General features: G+C 44.6%; 1 protein-coding gene and 1 pseudogene across 4 annotated transcripts; one reads left to right on the forward strand and one right to left on the reverse strand.

The window, feature by feature from the left end:
• Window positions 1–2,909: 2,909 nt before the first annotated feature.
• LOC112070570 (splicing factor 3B subunit 2) lies at window positions 2,910–15,772 on the reverse strand. Of its 4 annotated transcripts, none has more exons than XM_024137995.2 (22): window positions 15,577–15,772; window positions 15,022–15,068; window positions 14,862–14,921; window positions 14,383–14,610; window positions 13,820–13,882; window positions 13,171–13,294; window positions 12,677–12,867; window positions 12,173–12,281; window positions 11,792–11,895; window positions 9,290–9,490; window positions 8,871–8,987; window positions 8,532–8,612; window positions 8,082–8,309; window positions 7,029–7,178; window positions 6,670–6,759; window positions 6,391–6,498; window positions 5,977–6,084; window positions 5,656–5,798; window positions 5,350–5,451; window positions 5,132–5,231; window positions 4,406–4,597; window positions 2,910–3,394 (listed from the first exon to the last, which is right to left on the reverse strand). In XM_024137995.2, exons 1-22 carry the CDS (start codon window positions 15,704–15,706, stop codon window positions 3,080–3,082), a joined length of 2,991 nt encoding a protein of 996 aa, XP_023993763.1. In that variant the 5' UTR covers window positions 15,707–15,772; the 3' UTR covers window positions 2,910–3,079. The 4 variants fall into 4 exon arrangements, with proteins under 4 accessions (XP_023993763.1, XP_023993762.1, XP_023993761.1 ...); XM_024137994.2 differs by having other exon boundaries at window positions 11,792–11,898; XM_024137993.2 differs by having other exon boundaries at window positions 14,838–14,921.
• A 2,604-nt stretch (window positions 15,773–18,376) lies between these two features.
• The window catches only part of LOC112070572 (calpain-1 catalytic subunit-like), a 52,494-nt pseudogene continuing 51,981 nt past the window's right edge, over window positions 18,377–18,889 (forward strand).

The raw sequence follows: 18,889 nt of genomic DNA on the forward strand, positions 1-18,889 counted from the left end.
AGAACTGTTTGTTGGGAGCTTCATGAAATGGGTTTCCATGGCCGAGCAGCCGCACGCACACAAGCCTAAGATCACCATGCGCAATGCCAAGCGTTGGCTGGGGTGGTGTAAAGCTCGCTGCAAGTGGAAACATGTTCTCTGTGATGAATCACGGTTAACCATCTGGCATTCCGACACAAATCTGGGTTTGGTGGATGCCAGGAGAACGCTACCTGCCCGAATGCATAGTGCCAACTGTAAAGTTTGGTGGAGGAGGAAGAATGGTCTGGGGCTGTTTTTCATGGTTCAGGCTAGTCCTCTTAGTTCCATTGAAGGGAAATCTTAATGCTACAGCATACATTGACATTCTAGACAATTCTGTGCTTCCAACTTTGTGGCAACAGTTTGAGGAAGGCCCTTTCCAGTTTCAGCATGACAATGCCCCGCGCACAAAGTGAAGTCCATACAGAGATGGTTTGTTGAGATTGGTGTGAAAGAACTTGACTGGTGTGCACAGAGCCCTGACCTCAACCCTTTCAAACACGTTTGGGATMAATTAGAACCCCGACTGCGAGCCAGGCCTAATCACCCAACATCAGTGCCCYACCTCAATAATGCTTGTGGCTGAATGGAAGCAAGTCCCTGCAGCAATGTGCCAACATCTAGAGGAAAGCCTTCCCAGAAGAGTGGAGGCTGTTATAGCAGCAAAGTGGGGACCAACTCCATTTTAATGCTCATGATTTTGAATGAYATGTTTGACGAGCGGGTGTCCACATACCTTTGGTCATGTAGTGTATGTGAGTGGATCTTCAATCTTCACACAACAGCCCATAATSACAAAGCAAAAACAGGTTTTRAGAAATGTTCACAAATTAAAAACTGAAATATCACATTTACATAAGTATTCAAACCCTTTACTCAGTACTTTGAAGCACCTATGGCAGCGATTACAGCCTTGAGTCTTCTTGGGTATGATGCTACAAGCTTGGCYCACCTGTATTTGGGGAGTTTCTCCCATTCTGCTCTGCAGATCCTCTTAAGKTCTGTCAGGTTGGYTGTGGAGCGTCGCTGCACAGCTATTTTCAGGTCTCTCKAGAGACGTTWGATCGGCTTCAAGCCCAGGCTCTGGCTGGGCCACTCAAGGACATTGAGAGACTTGTCCCAAAGCAACTCCTGCATTGTCCTGTTGGAAGGTGAACCTTCACCCCACTCTGAGGTCCTAAGCGCTCTGGAGCAGTTTTTCATCAAGGATCTCTCTGTACTTTGCTCCGTTCATCTTTCCCTCAATCCTGACTAGTCTCCCAGTCCCTGCAGCTGAAAAACATCCCTACAGCATGATGCTGCTACCACCACCATGCTTCACCGAATGGATGGTATTGGCCAATTGATAAGCGGTGCCTGGTTTCCTCCAGACGTGATGCTTGGCATTCAGGCSAAAMACTTCAATCTTGGTTACATCAGACCAGAGAATCTTGTTTGTCAGAGTTCTTTAGGTACCTTTTGGCAAACTCCATGTGGGCAGTCATGTGCCTTTTACTGAGGAGTAGCTTCCATCTGCTGCAGAGATGGTTGTCTTTCTGYATGATTCTCCACAGAATAACTCTGGAGCTCTGTCAGAGTGACCATCATGTTCTTGGTCACCTGCCTGACCAAGGCCCTTCTTCCCAGATTGCTCAGTTTAGCTAGGCAGCCAGCTCTAGAAAGTCTTCTTCCATTTAAGAGTGATGGAGTCCACTGTGTTCTTGCGGACCTTCAATGCTGCAGAATTTTTTTGGTACCCTTCCCCAGATCTGTGCCTCGACACACTTCTGTCTCGGAGCTCTACGGACAATTCCTTCGACCTCATGGCTTGGTTTTTGCTCTGACATGCACTGTCAACTGTGGGACCTTATATAGACAGGTGTGTGTCTTTCCAAATCATGTCCAATCAATTGAATTTACCACAAGGGGACTCCAAGTTGTAGAAGCATCTCAAACATCTGGAAACAGGATGCATCTGAGCTCAATTTTGAGTCTCATAGCAAAGGGTCTGAATACTTATGTAAATAAGGTATTTCAGTTTTATTTTATAAATTTGCCAACTTTTCTAAAAACCTGTTTTCACTTTGTCATTATGGGGTATTGTGTATAGATCGATGAGGGATAAAAATAATTGAATACATTTTAGAATATGGCTGTAAAGTAACAAAATGTAGAAAAAGGGGTTCTGAGTAGTTTCTGAATGCACTGTACATGGTGGTCATTTAGCAGATGCCTGTATTTCAAGTAGACTAGCCAATATGGTCCTGTATTGTTCACTTGGTGGAGCATTGGCTGTAGGATCGTTTCCCGGGACCACACATACGTCAAATGTATGCACACATGACTAAATCGCTTTGGATTATAGCGTCTGCTAAATGGCATATATTACATAATATAGTCATTCTTTATAAAGTGGCTTCGAGGTTGTAGTAGGCTACCATACGCTAGGATGACAAATCCAGGAATAGTATTGCAGAAAGCCTGCCAGGCATTATGGTGCAGTGGAGCCTCATTGTGTGTACTAGTGACCGAGTCAGCATGTGGTTACTGCTATCAGTTATTTAGGGCACAGTGAGTGTTTCCCAGACGTCAGGTGACTGTCACACTGGATCCGCCGTCAGCCCCTGGTGGATTAACCCAGAACTACACCTTGTTATTATGTTAGCATAGCTGTAGCCTTGACTTGGTCAGGGGGTATACGAGGTTAGCTCATGGTTCGTCATGCTAAGTATGACTTCATACAGCCATGTATCAGCACTGTGTTAAAGCTTTAGATCATTTAAGTCATTACTATAGCAATGTACAGTAGGGCCCAGTCTTTCCTCCCTCACCATGTGACTTTTTATTGGTGGGGGACGGGAGATTTCAGGTCACATGGCCTAGGGAAAAACAATTAGCACTCAAATGTATTAACCATTTGGATCCATAGATTGGATTGACATGGAGTCTTTTATTTACAAAAAGAGAAAAGCACAGCTACATGGAAAGAAGAAGTCACACAGGACAGAATAGATGGGTTATATAAATTCTGCCTACAGTGGAGACCTGGCAACGGGTCTCCAGAACACCCGGGTTGGGCTCAATTCCATTTKAATTCCAGAAGTACACAAAAATTCTCTTCAATTATGAAAATTGGAATTTGGTTTATTTTCCAAATTGACTGGAATTTTAATGGAATTGACCCCAGTTCTGCCAGACACGTATTATCATTAAGAGGAAAAGACAACTGTAATAACGGATGGTTTTGTGTGTGTTCAAATCTGAGCTCGTCTTGTTCGGCCTGTCCTCTCTTCCCATTTCCTCCTGGTGTGATATTGGTGGTRTAAAACTTGAACTCTTTGTATTTCTTGGCACCTCCTCGTGTGTCTTGAGGCTGGGCCTTCCTCTTCTTTTGCTGTGGGGTAGAGAGAGAAATGGAAAAGAAAATACTTAATATTGTCATACAAGGCTAAAACTGTACAATCAAACCTTCTCCTCTTAGTGAAAGTGGCATATGACTCCAACCCCGTCACAACATGTTGCAGGGCTGAGAAAAGGAAGGAGGAGGCATGTGCACACTACTCTCACTCTGAAAACCCTGCTATCCCAGGATGGCCATATTCAGAAGCAGAGAGAACATTTCAACAAGAAAAAACAGTAAGACTTTGCAATAATAGCTATTATGAAAGTGAATCAAAAAATAAATAGAACAATTCCTAAAAGTTTCAGATTAAGTTTGAATAGGATTAAAATCACTCAACTACAATTACTAAAAACAGARCCTAATCTTCACATCTAGTGTTCATTTATTCTGCTACATATGGGACTGGAGAAAGAGCCTTTCCAACACAGTGCATACCAACATTCTCCTACCCTCATCTTGGCCCCTAGTGGCATAATACATTTTATGCTAATACTAAACTATAGCAATAATTAACCAGGGGRGCATCTCAATTGTAGTCCCTTGACTCCTCGCGTCCTCTTTCTTCGCATCCTTCTCAAAACGCATTGGAGAAGAAGGTCCGGGGGGAGGAACCACTGACTTTTTCCCACAATGTGTTTTGAGACGAGGAGACAGGACATGAAGATACAAGAACACATCACTCAGATTCACCCCGGGGCTTTCTAGCTCCTCATTACTGTGTGTATACTGACTAGTCTAGTACAAGTCACAGCTAGAAGAGCTTTCTCTGACTGTCATATCTTATTTAGTGTGAGCACGAGTGTCCTGGAGGAGTAGAAATGTGATCAGGAAAGGGGGATGTGGTAAACAACTACAAGACCTAACAATCACAAGGAGCCGGGTTGTATTCATTAGTGAACATTGTAGAAAAAACACTTTGCACTGCAGCAAAACTGTTTTGCGCCATAACTATATGTTTTGTAGTGTAACAAATGGCCGGTACAGTTAGTGTCTCAGGGTCACCTTCTGTTTGGCGGCGTGCTCGGCCACCATGTCGCTGAAATCCTCCTTCTCCACCTGGGCCTCCTGGTTCCTGACGTGCTCCTCGTACTTCTGGGTCATGGCCATGGGGTCCAGCTCCAGCTCCTCTGGGGCCAGGGCCACTTCTACCCCCTGGAACTCCTGGCCTCCGCCCGCCTTACGACCCGCCATGGCCTGAGGAGGAGGACGGGAGACAAAGAAGCTCATCTGAAACTGTTCCCTATTCCCTGTAGTGTACTGCTTTTGGCCTAAAGTGGGGAACGGGGGAGTTAGTGTSTATGTGGGTCATGTAGGTGAACAGAAGTGTATGAGTGTACATCCATGAAGGTGTYTTTAAAGAGATGAATCTACTTCCCCAGAGTCAGATCAACTCATGGATACCATTTGTATGTCTCCGCGTGTGGTTTACAAGGAAGTTAGACGTAGTTTCACAAGCCGATGGTAACTAGCGTTTGTGCAATGACTGGAAGTCTTCCCGTCCAGCTAGCACACAGCTAGAGGCTATGTGTTTGAGTACCAGTGCATACACGTATGTATGTGATTGTTAGTGAAATATGCTCTGCGTATGTATGAGTAAGGGACTAACTATGTGTTGTGGGTACGAGTGTTAACATGCCTACACCCCAGTGGTTGGTATGTGGTAGGTTTAGTTGTGATCTCTGATAGGGCGACTTTATCCAGACACAGTGTTTTTGCCATTGTCCTTACCCCTGATACGTCGTAGATGTGTGTGGATGCCATCATGGCTGCTCCTCCAGAGCCCGTTCTCCTCTCTGGGAGCACCGTGAACAGCTGAGGAGTCTCATTCCTACACACACACCAGAGACGCATGTTACAAACACACACAATACAGTAGAACGACACACATTCACAAATTAAATATTAGWGAATAGCCACACAACCTATTCCTGGCCACACACACTCACCCGTCCATAGCCTCCTCGATCTTCTTCTTCCTCAGCTCAATGAGCTCTGGAGTCTCCATACCAGCAGGTACCGATGAGAAGCCTCCGGGAGTGATCAGACCACTGGAACACACACACACAGGCTCAGAGTTAATAAACCACTGATCACTGTATTCAAGACAACACACACAACCCAGTACAAATGGCAGCCGGTAATTTGTTCCACGTGACCAACGGCTTCTTGATCSAACAGAAGAGAGAGCCTGGTTCGTTTCAAGTCCATGTCAACATGATGTGTTTAAAACAGTCAGTTAATGACACGTCTACCTGTCTGCCGGTGTGAAGAAGCCGGTTTCGTCTGGCTTCTCCTCATCACTCTCGTCCTCCTCCTCTTCCTCGGAAGACTCCTCGTCTGAAGGCTCCAGCTCTCCCCACGGCGTACGATCCACCTCCTCCTCCTCCGCCTTAGCCTACACACAGACATGTAGAAAATAGGACAATAGTTAACAGGCCATTGGCTCAAAGCAGACGGCTGGTGTGTCAGATATAGCAACGTGTGGCGGTGGGTGTACGGTGGTGTTGTATGGTGAATGAAGGGTGTATGGTGTATATGAGGGGAATTGGGCAGGGGCGTGAGGAAGATCTCACCTGGAAGTCGACGGCGTTGGTCCCGAACACATCACCGTACAGAGGCTTTCCTGTCTCATCTACAGGAGGCTTCCCCCAACCACCAGCATGGTAACCAAACGAACAGCTCTGAGAGAGAGACAACAGGAGAGTGGGGGGGGTCAATAAAAGTCTCAGTGTAACAAGTTTCACAATACAGTATAAACACTTTTATTACATTGGAAAAAGTCTACTAGGGGACACAATACAGGAGGACACAAACGTAAAGCAGATGGGCTCGATTCAATCCGCAGTGCTGAAGATCTGCGCCGTAGCGCGATTTCAATGTTAAAAGTCTAGCGTGTGTTCTCTGGAACATGGCCTTGACATTTCCAGCGCAGCTCTTCAGCGCTGCGGACTGAATGGAGCCCTGTGTCTGCGTTAAGTCAGGCTTACCTCGGGGATGGGCGAGTTGAGCCCGGGGATCTTGAGGTTGGGGTAGGAGGGAGGGGGGCCGTATCTCTGCATGGCGATCAACCAGGGAGGGGGAACCTTGTGGGAGTTCTACACGGGAAGGGGGAAACAACTTTAGTGATGGGACAAGAAAATAAATGATTACAGTTCAATAAAACAAAGCAGAATTATAAAGTCATCCATCAATAACATTAAAGGTGGTAGTGGGATCGTAGGCTTCCACAGCAGAGTGAAAGTAGAAGTAGGATAACAAAAACTGACCGGTCCAACAGGCATGCCCAGAGCAATACGCAGCTCATCTGACAGGTCGCCTGGTTTCTTCTCCTTCAGCCTCGTCTCAAACTCTTTCCCCTGTAGCGAGGGAGAGAAACAGAGATTGTAAGAATCAACATTTCATTCCTAACACTAATTCACCAGAGCAGAGTACACTGACTACCATCTGTTTATTCAAGACCCAACAAGGCAGTATTGAGGGAAACCCAAACCAACCACCTATTACAGCCCTGATTATTCCATTCAAGGTCCAATCAATCAACAGGCTCTTGGAAGTAGGAGTAGAGTTTATGATGTAAGGTGCTGTATACAGTGGAGTCCTCCATTGAGCGGTCAGACATCCTTACCTCGTAGTAGAGGTCACCGTGGATGGAGAGTTTAGGCTTCATCTGCCACTTGAAGAAGGCGTCGTGGAGCTTCTGGTAGTCGATGTCGATCTTGCCCATCTTGGGACGCACCTTCTCCCTCATCTTGGTCTTCATGGTCTTGGCATCCTCCTGTAAACAGAGTACCACGGCATTCAGTGTGACTTCTGCCAAAGTGTTTCACTGGTCTATTTTATACAGCTGTTCATGGAACAAATATTTATGTGTGTTATTTATTGATGTTTTGTAATAAACTTGAAGTAAACGTCACGTGAAACAATACACAGGCCATGTTTGTATACTTTAAAAACGGTCATTTTCCTCATGCTAGCCAAAAATGAGGGCCTGGACATCTATCAGGGAGATGAACATGGTGTTAACAGCCAGCACCCCCTTGTGATTAAATCAAATTTATTTATATATATCAGCTGATATCTCAAAGTGCTGTACAGAAACCCAGCCTAAAACCCCAAACAGCAAGCAATGCAGGTGTAGAAGCACGGTGGCTAGGAAAAACTCCCTAGAAAGGCCAAAACCTAGGAAGAAACCTAGAGAGGAACCAGGCTATMAGGGGTGGCCAGTCCTCTTCTGGCTGTGCCGGGTGGAGATTATAACAGAACATGGCCAAGATGTTCAAATGTTCATAAATGACCAGCATGGTCAAATAATAATAATCACAGTAGTTGTGGAGGGTGCAGCAAGTCAGCACCTCAGGAGTAAATGTCAGTTGGCTTTTCATAGCCGATCATTAAGAGTGATCATTTGTGATCATTTAGGTTGCTACAACCCACACCCACCTTTTCCAGCTGGAACCACCAGCCAGTGCCTCCTTGTGCCTACTGTCTGGTGCTACTACCCCCTCTATTGGACAGAACCATCTACCTTCTCCTGTAAAGCTTCTCTGGTACCCCTTTATTGGACAGAACCATCTACCTTCTCCTGTAAAGCTTCTCTGGTACCCCTTTATTGGACAGAACCATCTACCTTCTCCTGTAAAGCTTCTCTGGTACCCCTTTATTGGACAGAACCCCCTACCTTCTCCTGTAAAGCTTCTCTCATCTCCTGGATGCCTGTCCTCTTGATGAACTCTGGCAGCTCGAAAGGGGGCTTCTCGATACCCCTCTTGCCCTGGAGGTACTTCCTCTTGAAGCACCAGTGTCGTGGGACGGGCACCGTGTTCCTGGTGGCCTTCAGGTGCACCAGCAGCTTGGGTTCTTGCGCCGTCACGTCGTGCATCTCCACCACGTCAGGACGCGCCACCAACTGGAGGAGGACGGGGTCAAAATCAACATCGGACACAGATCTCTATCAATCTCCTTTTCCCTTTTAAAGCATCTCCGGTGACCACCCACACCAACTGAATCAGCTCATATAGACTCAAGCATGTATGAGTAAAGTGTTAGGTACAGAACGACTTCTACACCAACTTAATCAATACACAGGAGCTATAATGTCCAACTCTTATGAAGCAGGTGAATGTTTTACCTGTTTGAGTTCAGCCACAGTTAGTCTGTTCATTCTCCTCAGCTTCTTCTTAGACATCTTGGGAACGTCTGGTCTGATCTCCTGTACACACACACACACACACACACACACACACACACACACACGAGGATAACTTCCAAGGTCAACACTTCGAGAGAGCACTGGAAGACGACATTATTTCTGTGTCCCAATCGTTCACCTTTCCTCCACGAAGGGAAGTAAACAAGTGCACACTACTTAGGGCATTAGTGTAGAGAATTGGGACGACGCAGCATATTAACAAGTATTTTTTCATCCAAGCTCAGGAATGGAGAATGTAGAGGAGAGATGAATACTAACGTCGTCACTGTCGTCGCTGTCTTTCTTTTCCTCCTCAAATCCCTTCTTCCTCATTAGAGCAGGAGCCGGCTCCTTCTCCGGTTCCTTCTCCTTCTCCTTCTTCACGTCATCAGTCAGCTGAGAGAGGGATGGACACAAACACAGTTCATTAGAACTGTTAGCAAAAGACTAACGCGCAAACAGATTCCATCGTTAAATCAACACAACAAAATGATTCACTTTCATGCTTGTTCAGAGGTTCTTGAAACCACTGCGCTCAGAACTGGTGAGTACACTGAACCTGATGTTGTGATCTTACTTTAATTTTCAGGCCATTAAAACACTAAATATGAACAATAACACTGGACACATCTCTAGGATGTTTTGACAGATTTTTRATAAAGAATCATAAAGCCAATATCTAAAATGGGGGCCCTCACCTTGAAGGCCTCAAAGATCCTCTTGAAGAAGATGAAGTTAGGATCGTAGATCTCCGGTTCCTCTGTAATATACTCGATCTCCACCTCAGGCTCTTTCTCCTTCTCTCCATCCTCCTCTTTCTTCTCCTCCGCATGCTCCCTCTTCTCCTGCTCACGCCTCTTCTTGTTCTTCTTCTTCCGGTTCCTGCGCTTACGATTTTTCTGAGAAGGGGAGAATGAAAGAGGGAGAATTAAAATGCTAATAACTGAAACTAGGGCTGGGCGGTATACCGTATTTTATGACATACCGTTATTGATGCAGGGACCGGTTTGGGTTTTTACTTTACCTTCTATACAATTTACAGTTTACAATTGGCTCATTCATCCCCCTCCTCTCCCCTGTAACTATTCCCCAGGTCGTTGCTGCAAATGAGAACGTGTTCTCAGTCAACTTACCTGGTAAAATAACGGTAAAATAAAAATAAATAAAAAAATACCAGTATTTGAATGTTTGGTTTGTTAAATGTGATACGCCATGTGTAATGTCAATTTTTATAGTTTACTTCGCTACTTGAGTCATCCCTCTCTGCTCTCTCTTTCTCTCCGTGCCACTTTCCACACGCCACCTGTCACTCAAGGAGCGCATTTGATGTTCCTCAACCACGAGACACTTGCATTCAGTCTGCCTGGTCAATGCAGCACATGCAACAATGTTGATGACAACAATGTTGTTTCCAATTTGCTTCTTAATATAAATCCACAAGCGTTCTTTAGTTACAATATTAGTTTGTGTTTCTTACATCAGCAAACAGCTAGTTTGTCTTTTCGTAGCAAGTTGCCCTAAATCTTGTGAAACACTAATTGTTAGCCGCTAATGCTAATAGCTAGCTAATAATTGTACTGACTAAGAGGAAACATAGCTAGCTAATACAGCCTGATAATACCAGTGATGGTGTAGACCTAATTCAGCATGCTGTTTGTGCAACAGTATCTTCTAAATCAAAGAGGAATATGCAAAGCAAGAATATGTTAGCTACATGAAGTAGCTAAGAGAAAACATGCAATGTAGCCAAAGCTTATAGGGTCTCCTAGGAAACACTTATCAACACTTTAGTTCCTACCCTGTCACAATAACTCCTCCCTGGCATTTTAATTAATTGTAATCTCAAACAATACTGTATTCAAAGTGCCCACTACTATATTCTAACTATAGAATAGTCATTCTATTCCCATGATTCCAACAGTTTTGCTCTAATTCGCAAGTCCAATCGCAATTGCAACATTTGGTTAAAAATAAGTCCTAGATTATTTGCCCATATCGTGAGCCTTACATGGCAGTGTGGAAATTCTCAATTGAGCAGTGCTGTAAAGTACTTAAGTAGTACTTGAAAGTATTTTTTACTTCAGTCGTTTTTTGGGAATCTTTACTATTTTTGACAACTTTTACCTCACTACATTCTTAAAGAAAATACTGTACTTTTTACTCCATCCATTTTCCCTGACACCTAAAAGTACTTGTTACATTTTTAATGCTTAGCAGGACAGGAAAATGATCTAATTCACGCACTTGTCAAGAGAACATCCCTGGTCATCTACTGCCTCTGATCTGGAGGACTCACTAAACACAACTGCTTTGTCTGTAAATTATGTTGGAGTTTGCCCCTGGCTATCCATACATTTAAAAAAACAAGAAAATGGTACCATCTGGTTTTCTTAATATAGGGAATTTTTATACTTTTACATTTGATACTTAAGTACATTTTATCAATTACATTTTCTTTTGATACTTAAGTATATTTAAAACCAAATACTTTTACTCAAGTAGTATTTTACTGGGTGACTTTCACTTGAGTCATTTTCTATTAATGCATCTTTACTTTTACTCAAGTATGACAATTGGGTACTTTTTCCACCAATGCAACGTAGTGCAGGAAATGCAGAAATTATAAAAGTGCTGAAATGTGTTTTGGTTGAAGTTGAATTGAACAGTATAAAACAATCAGAATGGAGAAAGACTAATTGAAATCACTTAGAATGTATGTGTTGCCACCCTGGGATCACTTACTACTCATAAAGCAAATGTACAACTTTTATTATTCAAAACTAGAAATACCGTCATACCGTCCATTTTTTATTTTTATAAATACCGCGATACAATATTTTGGCCATATCGCCCAGCCCTAACTGACACCGTTTCCTACTCCTCATGCCTCTAAGAGCTTACGTCGATTGAAACAGAAGCTTCCCTATCAAGCAGGTCATCAATACGAGCCATGCCAACTTGACCCCTGACCCTCTGAGCTTCAGGAGTAACAGGGTGAATCTCAATGGTCTTTTCTTGACTCTTCATGGCCTCTCCCCTCGCTTCCTTCTCAAAACACATTGGAGGAAAAGATCCCCGTGGACATTATCCTCCGATATCTTTTGAGGAGGCGGCGAGAGGACACGAGGAATCAAGGAAACACAATTGAGTTTCAACCAAAGACAGCAGGATGGGATGAGGGGAATTAATACAACACTCACGTCTTTCTTAGAGAGAGAACCGTCCTCCTCTTCAGTCTCAGACAGGACGGCAGCGGAGGAGCTGTTCATCTCCATCTCTGGGCTCTCCTCCTCCTCCTCCTCCTCTTCTGGAAGATAGAAAACACAGAGAACATTCACTGGCCAGGTCAAGGTCCAACAGGGCTCTTAACCCAGGACAATATTACTAAGACTGCAGTAGTTCCAATGGGATGATATCATGCACTCTTGGTGCATCTGGGCTTTTATTCACAAAGCGTCTCAAAGTAGGAGTTCTGATCTATTAATTATGATCTTAAAAAGCTAAACTGATCCTAGATCTGTACTCCTACTCCAAATACGGGCCATGYTTCATTCCTCCAGTGTGTAGTTCCAGGTTCTGACCTGTGGGCGTGGCGCCGAGCTGCTCCTGTCTGATCTCCTTCAGTTGGAGAATCTTCTCCAGAGCCTGGGGGATCTTAGGACCGACACCCACATCCTCTCCCTGCCACACCTGACACACACACCAGGAATACAGAGATTAGACGCATGCAATTGTATTCTGCCATGGCCTTATCCTGTGTTATTATGCCCTCTGAGTGACTCAAAGACTATACTATAACAAAATCAATGGGGGCCCCATGCCATGCCATTTTTGGAATTTTAGATTCTCCCTAACGGCCAAATTTTTATTTTGGTGATTGTTAGTTTTCAAAGACGATCGTGTTAAAAAATATATATAGCTTCATTATCTTGTTGACATACATTATGTCTGGTATTAGTTGTTTAAATGTACACTGAAAAATTAACCACCATTAAAATTATTTTCTAACAAAAATTATATTTGATTAGATATTTTGGAGAGCAGCAACGATTAAGCAGCGGTGGGGGAAACACTGTGGTTCGTACCTCTCTGGCGTCCTCTCCAGGTGGAGGGGGAACTCTCTGTCTCTGGGTATGCATCATGGACATTCCATGAGGTGGGTTCATTCCACCAGGATTCATTCCAGGAGGGGGTGGATTCATTCCACCAGGATTCATTCCAGGAGGGGGTGGATTCATTCCAGGAGGGGGTGGGTTCATCCCACCAGGGTTCACACCTACAACAACACCCAGATCTCAACTGACACCAACAACACCAACGTACCAGGTGTGTGTCACCGTCAACACAACAGCTTTACAGACTTAACAGCCTTCACACTGTTCTTAAAAATAGAAAGGAATGCCATTGGATATGTTTAGATTGGGATAGTGACTGTGTTAAGCCAATATGGGTGACTGTGTGTGAGTATGTGCAGTCTACAAAGTGTGCGCTGTAGACAAATTAATTCCCCCTTGAGAGACAAAGTTGTATTGGAAGTTAGGATTGACATTTTAGTGTTGATGGCAGGCCAAGGACAGACCTCTCATCATGGGGGGCATCATGCCAGGTGGTCGTGACCCCGGGTCAGACATCCTGGGCCCTGGTCCTCCATGCTGCCTCTTAGCCAGCTCCTGCTGCCTCTCATGTTCCAGCATCACCGCCGCCTGACGGAGGAGAGAGAGGAGACATGGAGGGAGGAGAGAGAGGAGACATGGAGGGAGGAGAGAGAGGAGACATGGAGGGAGAAGAGAGAGGAGACATGGAGGGAGAAGAGAGAGGAGACATGGAGGGAGAAGAGAGGAGACATGGAGGAGACATGGAGGGAGGGGACATGGAGGGAGGGAGAGAGTGGAGGGAGAGAGATATGTTTCAACTTCCAGGCAAGGTAAAGCGGCTGTAAGATAACTTTGGGATTGGTTGTGACTGTTAAATTCATGTTTTATGTATCCCTATATGTCTGTTATTACGGGGCTATCACTCAGTCAAGAGTGCGCATGCGCAGAAAGTCTAGTCGTTGATGGACCTAGCCTTGAGTGTAATGGCTACCTTGTAGTGTGTTCATACGGTATAGTAAACTTTGTTAAACTGGAACCTTGTCGTTGTGTCATTTCGAGTTAACAGTGACAACACTACTGATAAATCATTTAGATGGGAGAAAGACATGAAAATAAGTCTCCTCCAGGTCCTACCCTTTTCTGCTGCTCCAGAAGTTCCTGCTCCTTCATGTGCTCTTCCATAGCACGAGACTCCCCCTGAAATACACACATACAAAATGGCAAATCTATACCAGAACTCCTCTTCCTTCCCATTGCAATAGAAGGCAGACTACATTACAACTAGGGCCTGGAGTCTTTRCTTACTCAGGTAAAACTCAGGGCACAATGTGAGACCATATTTGGGGGTCTGAGGCCATACACTTGTGGAAGGTAGCCTAGCGGTTAGAGCGTTGGGCCAGTAGCCGAGAGGTCGCTGGTTTGAATACCTGAGCCGACAAGGTGAAAAGTCTGTCGATGTGCCTTAGAGCAAGGCACTTAACACTAATTTGCTCCAGGGGCGCCATACTATGGCCGACCCTGTAAAACAACACATTTCACTGCATCTATGCGGTGAATAGGACAATTCAACATCCTACTCGAGTCTAGGATCAGGTCTTATCTGTCCATATGCTCTTCAAATATTATAATCTAAAAGACTGATCCTAGACCAGCACTGCTACTCCGAGAGGCTTACTGAATGCAGGCCAAGATTGTACCTGCTGCTTGGCCCTCTCCTCGTGCTGCATCATCATGGCGGCCCTCTGCTGCACCATCTTCAGCTGGTCCTCCTGGGAGAGGCTGGGGGGCATGCCTGGAGGCTCCATGCCCATACGCATCCCTGGTGGAGGGGGGCCACCTGCCATCATGCTCATCGCCTGGAGCATACCCATACCAGGAGGCATGGGGGGCATGGGCATRGGGGGCATGGGGGGGATTCCTGGCATCTGGGGGGAGGAAGGAAAGAAAGCTGGTTAAGTTGTTTTCAATTACGGTAAGTGTTTTTTCCTGGACCATGTGAGAACCAGGAAAACGTATTCCTGGTCAGATCACACAGTCAAGGTAAAACTCCTGGTCTTGTTCATGACAGATTGATGAAGTACTGAAGAGTTTCTAGACAAATAATCCCAGTGATGAAATGTAAGAATGAGAATCGATTAGACCGTCTAAAAACCTTATAGGGTCGGTTGGTGCTGACCTGCGGGGTCATAGGTTTATCATCACTCCCTAGGTTGGGTTTGCTGAGCATCATTCCAGTCTGAGTGGGGGGAAACACACAGATACACACCGATCAATGGATCATATTGACAGATGACGTACACTCCACTCACCCTCTCACACACACACATACAACTGACCTGCATCATGTATCCCTTGAGCCTGTCCAGCATCTCCTCTCTGGGACCTAAGGAAGGAGAAAAATAATAACTGTAAACCAACAATGAACAATATAACTAACATAGGACAACAACAACAAACAATTATTTAATTACAAATGAAATAAGTTTAAATTCAACTTAGTCGCTCACGCACGGATGCTGACAACGACTCGTGCGCTACTATCAAGTATCACTTTAGCTTATCAGTTATTAAACACCCGAGTGATTAGCTGTTAGCTGTTAGCTATCAATCAAATTGACTAGTTCGCTAGCTAACGAATGGACACTCGTAAGCAAAATTCTCTTCGTAGAGGTGGTGAACAAACTTGGAATATAGTAATTGTGTAGGTAACTAGCTGATCATTTGCACTCTCCTTTAATTCCACGAAGGCCTGCTATGTAGRTAGCTAACCTGCCGCGGAACTAAATGTGGATAACCTGTTAGCAACAAGCTATAGTAGCTAGCGGGCTAGCTACACACAATGCACGCATTCGTCCCATTTAAAGCTTGCTGCTGCGACTTCGGCTTCTTACCCATGTTGGGTGCGCCTAGCTCGCCTAGCTTGGCTTGAAGCTCTGGGTTGGTCCATGTATTGAGGGCCGCCACAGAGCTCCCCAAGTCGGAGGGGATAGGTTCGGTCCCCGGCGGTCCGTCAGATGCCATCTCGAAATTCTACCGATCAATGGCTCTCTACAGAAACAACAGAAACAAGAGCAACGAGAACCKGACGAATCTCGAGGCACGATGGGAAATTTCAGTATACCGGAACAAGCCGTTGGAGAAATCTGGGTAATGTAGTCAGTGGTAAGAGGAATAACTGCGTTTCCAAATTACAACCACTAGATGATAGCAGAGCCATGGATTTGGAGAGTTTGTGACAATGCAGTTTCTGCAATATGATGCATTAATACGACACTACAACATTCTATGGCAGCCATGTTAGCTRCACGTTAACATTATATGGGGAATATTATGTGGTGAATATAATATTACGTGGGGAATATAGTTACAATGCTATGTAACTGATCGTCTAGAAAGACCTCAAAATCAGGCGGTGTGAAAGGAAGGCCGAGACAATCGTTAATTAAAGACTCCAGCCACCCAAGCCATAGACTGTTCTCTCTGCTTCCGCATGGCAAGCGATACCAGTGCATAAAGTCTGACACCAACAGGCTCTTGAACAGCTTCTATCCRCAAGCCATAAGACTGCTAAATAGCTAACTAAAAAGCTAACAGAATGCCTACACAGACTATCTGAGTTGACCTTTGTATGTCATTCTTATTTTTGCACTGTTTCTATGCACACTCACAGGGCCCTACACACRCACACACACTAGTACTCCAACACAAACACTCACTTCATAATTTGCTCTCACACACATAATATACACATACATGTATACTGACTCTACACACATGCACACCAACTCACATACAGTACATTCATCATATACGCTGCTGGTACTCTGTTTATAATTTATTCTGATGCCTAGTCACCTTACCCCTATACATACGCTATATATACAAAAGTATGTGGACACCCCATCAAGTTAGTGGATTCGGCTATTTCAGCCACAGCTGTTAGTGACACATGTATAAAATTGAGCACTCAGCCATGCGATCTCCATAGACAAACATTGGCAGTAGAATGGCCTTACTGAAGAGCTCAGTGACTTTCAATGTGGCACCGTCATAGGATGCCACCTTTCCAACAAGTCAGTTCGTCAAAGTTCTGCCCTGCTAGAGCTGCCCCAGTCAACTGTAAGTGCTGTTAATGTGAAGTGGAGACGTCTAGAAGCAACAATGGCTCAGCCGCGAAGTGGTAGGCCACACAAYCTCACAGAACGGGACCACCAAGTCGCCTGTCCTCGGTAGCAACACTCACTACTGAGTTCCAAACTGCTTCTGGAAGCAACGTCAGCACAAMAACTGTTCGTCGGGTTTCCATGGAATGGGTTTCCATGGCCGAGCAGCCGCACACAAGCCTAAGATCACCATTCGCAATGCCAAGCTTCGGCTGGAGTGGTGTAAAGCTCACCACCATTTGACTCTGGAGCAGTGGAAACGCYTTCTCTGGAGTGATGAATCACACTTTACCATCTGGCAGTCCAACGGACGAATCTGGGTTTGCCAGATGCCTGGAGAGCGCTTCCTGCCCAATGCATAGTACAACTGTAAAGTTTGGTGGGGGAGGAKTAATGCTCTGGGGATGTTTTTGCATGGTTTGGGCTAGGCCCCTTAGTTCCAGTGAAGGGAAATATTAACGCTACAGTGTACAATGACATTCTAGACGATTCTGTGGTTCCAACTTTGTGGCAACAATTTGGGGAAGGCCCTTTCCTGTTTCAGTATGACAATGCCCCAGTGCACAAAGCAAGGTACATACAGAAATGGTTTGTCGAGATCAGTGTGGAAGAACTTGACTGGCCTGCACAGAGCCCCGATTCAATCCCATCGAACACCTTTGGGATSAATTGGAACGCCGACTGCGAGCCAGGTCTAATCGCCCAACATCAGTGTCCAACCTCACTAATGCTCTTGTGGCTGAATGGAAACAAGTCCCCGCGGCAATGTTCCAATGTCTAGTGGAAAGCCTTCCCAGAAGAGTGGAGGCTGTTGTAGCAGCAAAGGGGGACCAACTTKATTTTAATGCTCATCGTTTTTTTTMMAGATGTTCGACGAGCAGGTGTCCACATACTTTTGGTAATGTACTGTACCTCTAGCTTCCATCACTCCAGTATTACTGCACATTGTAAATATGGTACTGGAACTGACTGACCCTGTACATAGTATGCTTACTTAATTTCTCGTGTTCCCCTTATTTTTTATTTATTGTGTGTTTTTGTTCTACCCTGTGTTATTTTTAGTATTACATTGTTATTGATTACTGCATTGTTGGGTTTAGAGCCTGCAAGAAAGGCATTTCACTGTACTCGTGCAAATGACATTAAAACGTCAAACTGAAACTGAACTCTCTAAATACTGTATATGGCTCTGGGAAGCAACATCTACAAAGAAAAGTACGATATTTGCCAAATTGACATGCCAAGGTGAAGTAAAAGGTTCAATGGATATTATAACAAATAGCCAGGTGCTGTAGCATAAAGTTTAAAAACCATGGCAATATCCATGCGCAAAAACAAAGTGGGAATAAATTAAATGTGAATAAAGCAATTTAGAATTGTATGAGTGTGGGCAAGCTATTAAGTGAAAATGATTGTTATCGCAAAGCACATTTATAGTGGACTATAAGCATGGTTTACAGTAACATAAAGTGTGTTTCAGGTGTAGAAGCCGAGCGCCAATGCTAGCTTGTACTCGTTCAATGAGTCATTGGAGCATTCTTCCTGGGGGAGAAGTGGTAGGGCGTTTCTGAACCGAATATGCAGCTGTGAACTGAGCTGTGGATGGAACGGAATAAACATGTAAGGGAGAGAACAGAGAGAAAACAAAACAACATATCGAATCTCAAAATAACCACCAAAAGGTAGGACATGCTTTAAAAACAGWAGTATAACTCCACGCTACTGTACAAATTATGGCGATTACTAGTTTAGTACGAAGCAGGGCGACAGTCATAGCAGTATTGMCCACATCTGTTTCAGTTTTCTGGCTCGCAATCAGTTTGCGAACATGAACAGATGTTACGTTAGTTTTGAAACATCTTGGAGCAGTGTTGAAACAATGTAGGCTAACAGTGTTTGCACGTCTTGCCACCTTTCTGTTCCAGTGATTTCATGGGTGTTACTTTTATATTTTAGACTGATCAATTCTATTCGTTTGTTCTGAAGGCAAAGGGTGTTAAAAGTTAACCTTGGCATATTTCGAATGAATTAACTGGTTATT

This window comes from Salvelinus sp. IW2-2015, unplaced genomic scaffold, assembly GCF_002910315.2.
Source record: "Salvelinus sp. IW2-2015 unplaced genomic scaffold, ASM291031v2 Un_scaffold1370, whole genome shotgun sequence".
NCBI classification, from domain to species: Eukaryota; Metazoa; Chordata; class Actinopteri; order Salmoniformes; family Salmonidae; genus Salvelinus; species Salvelinus sp. IW2-2015.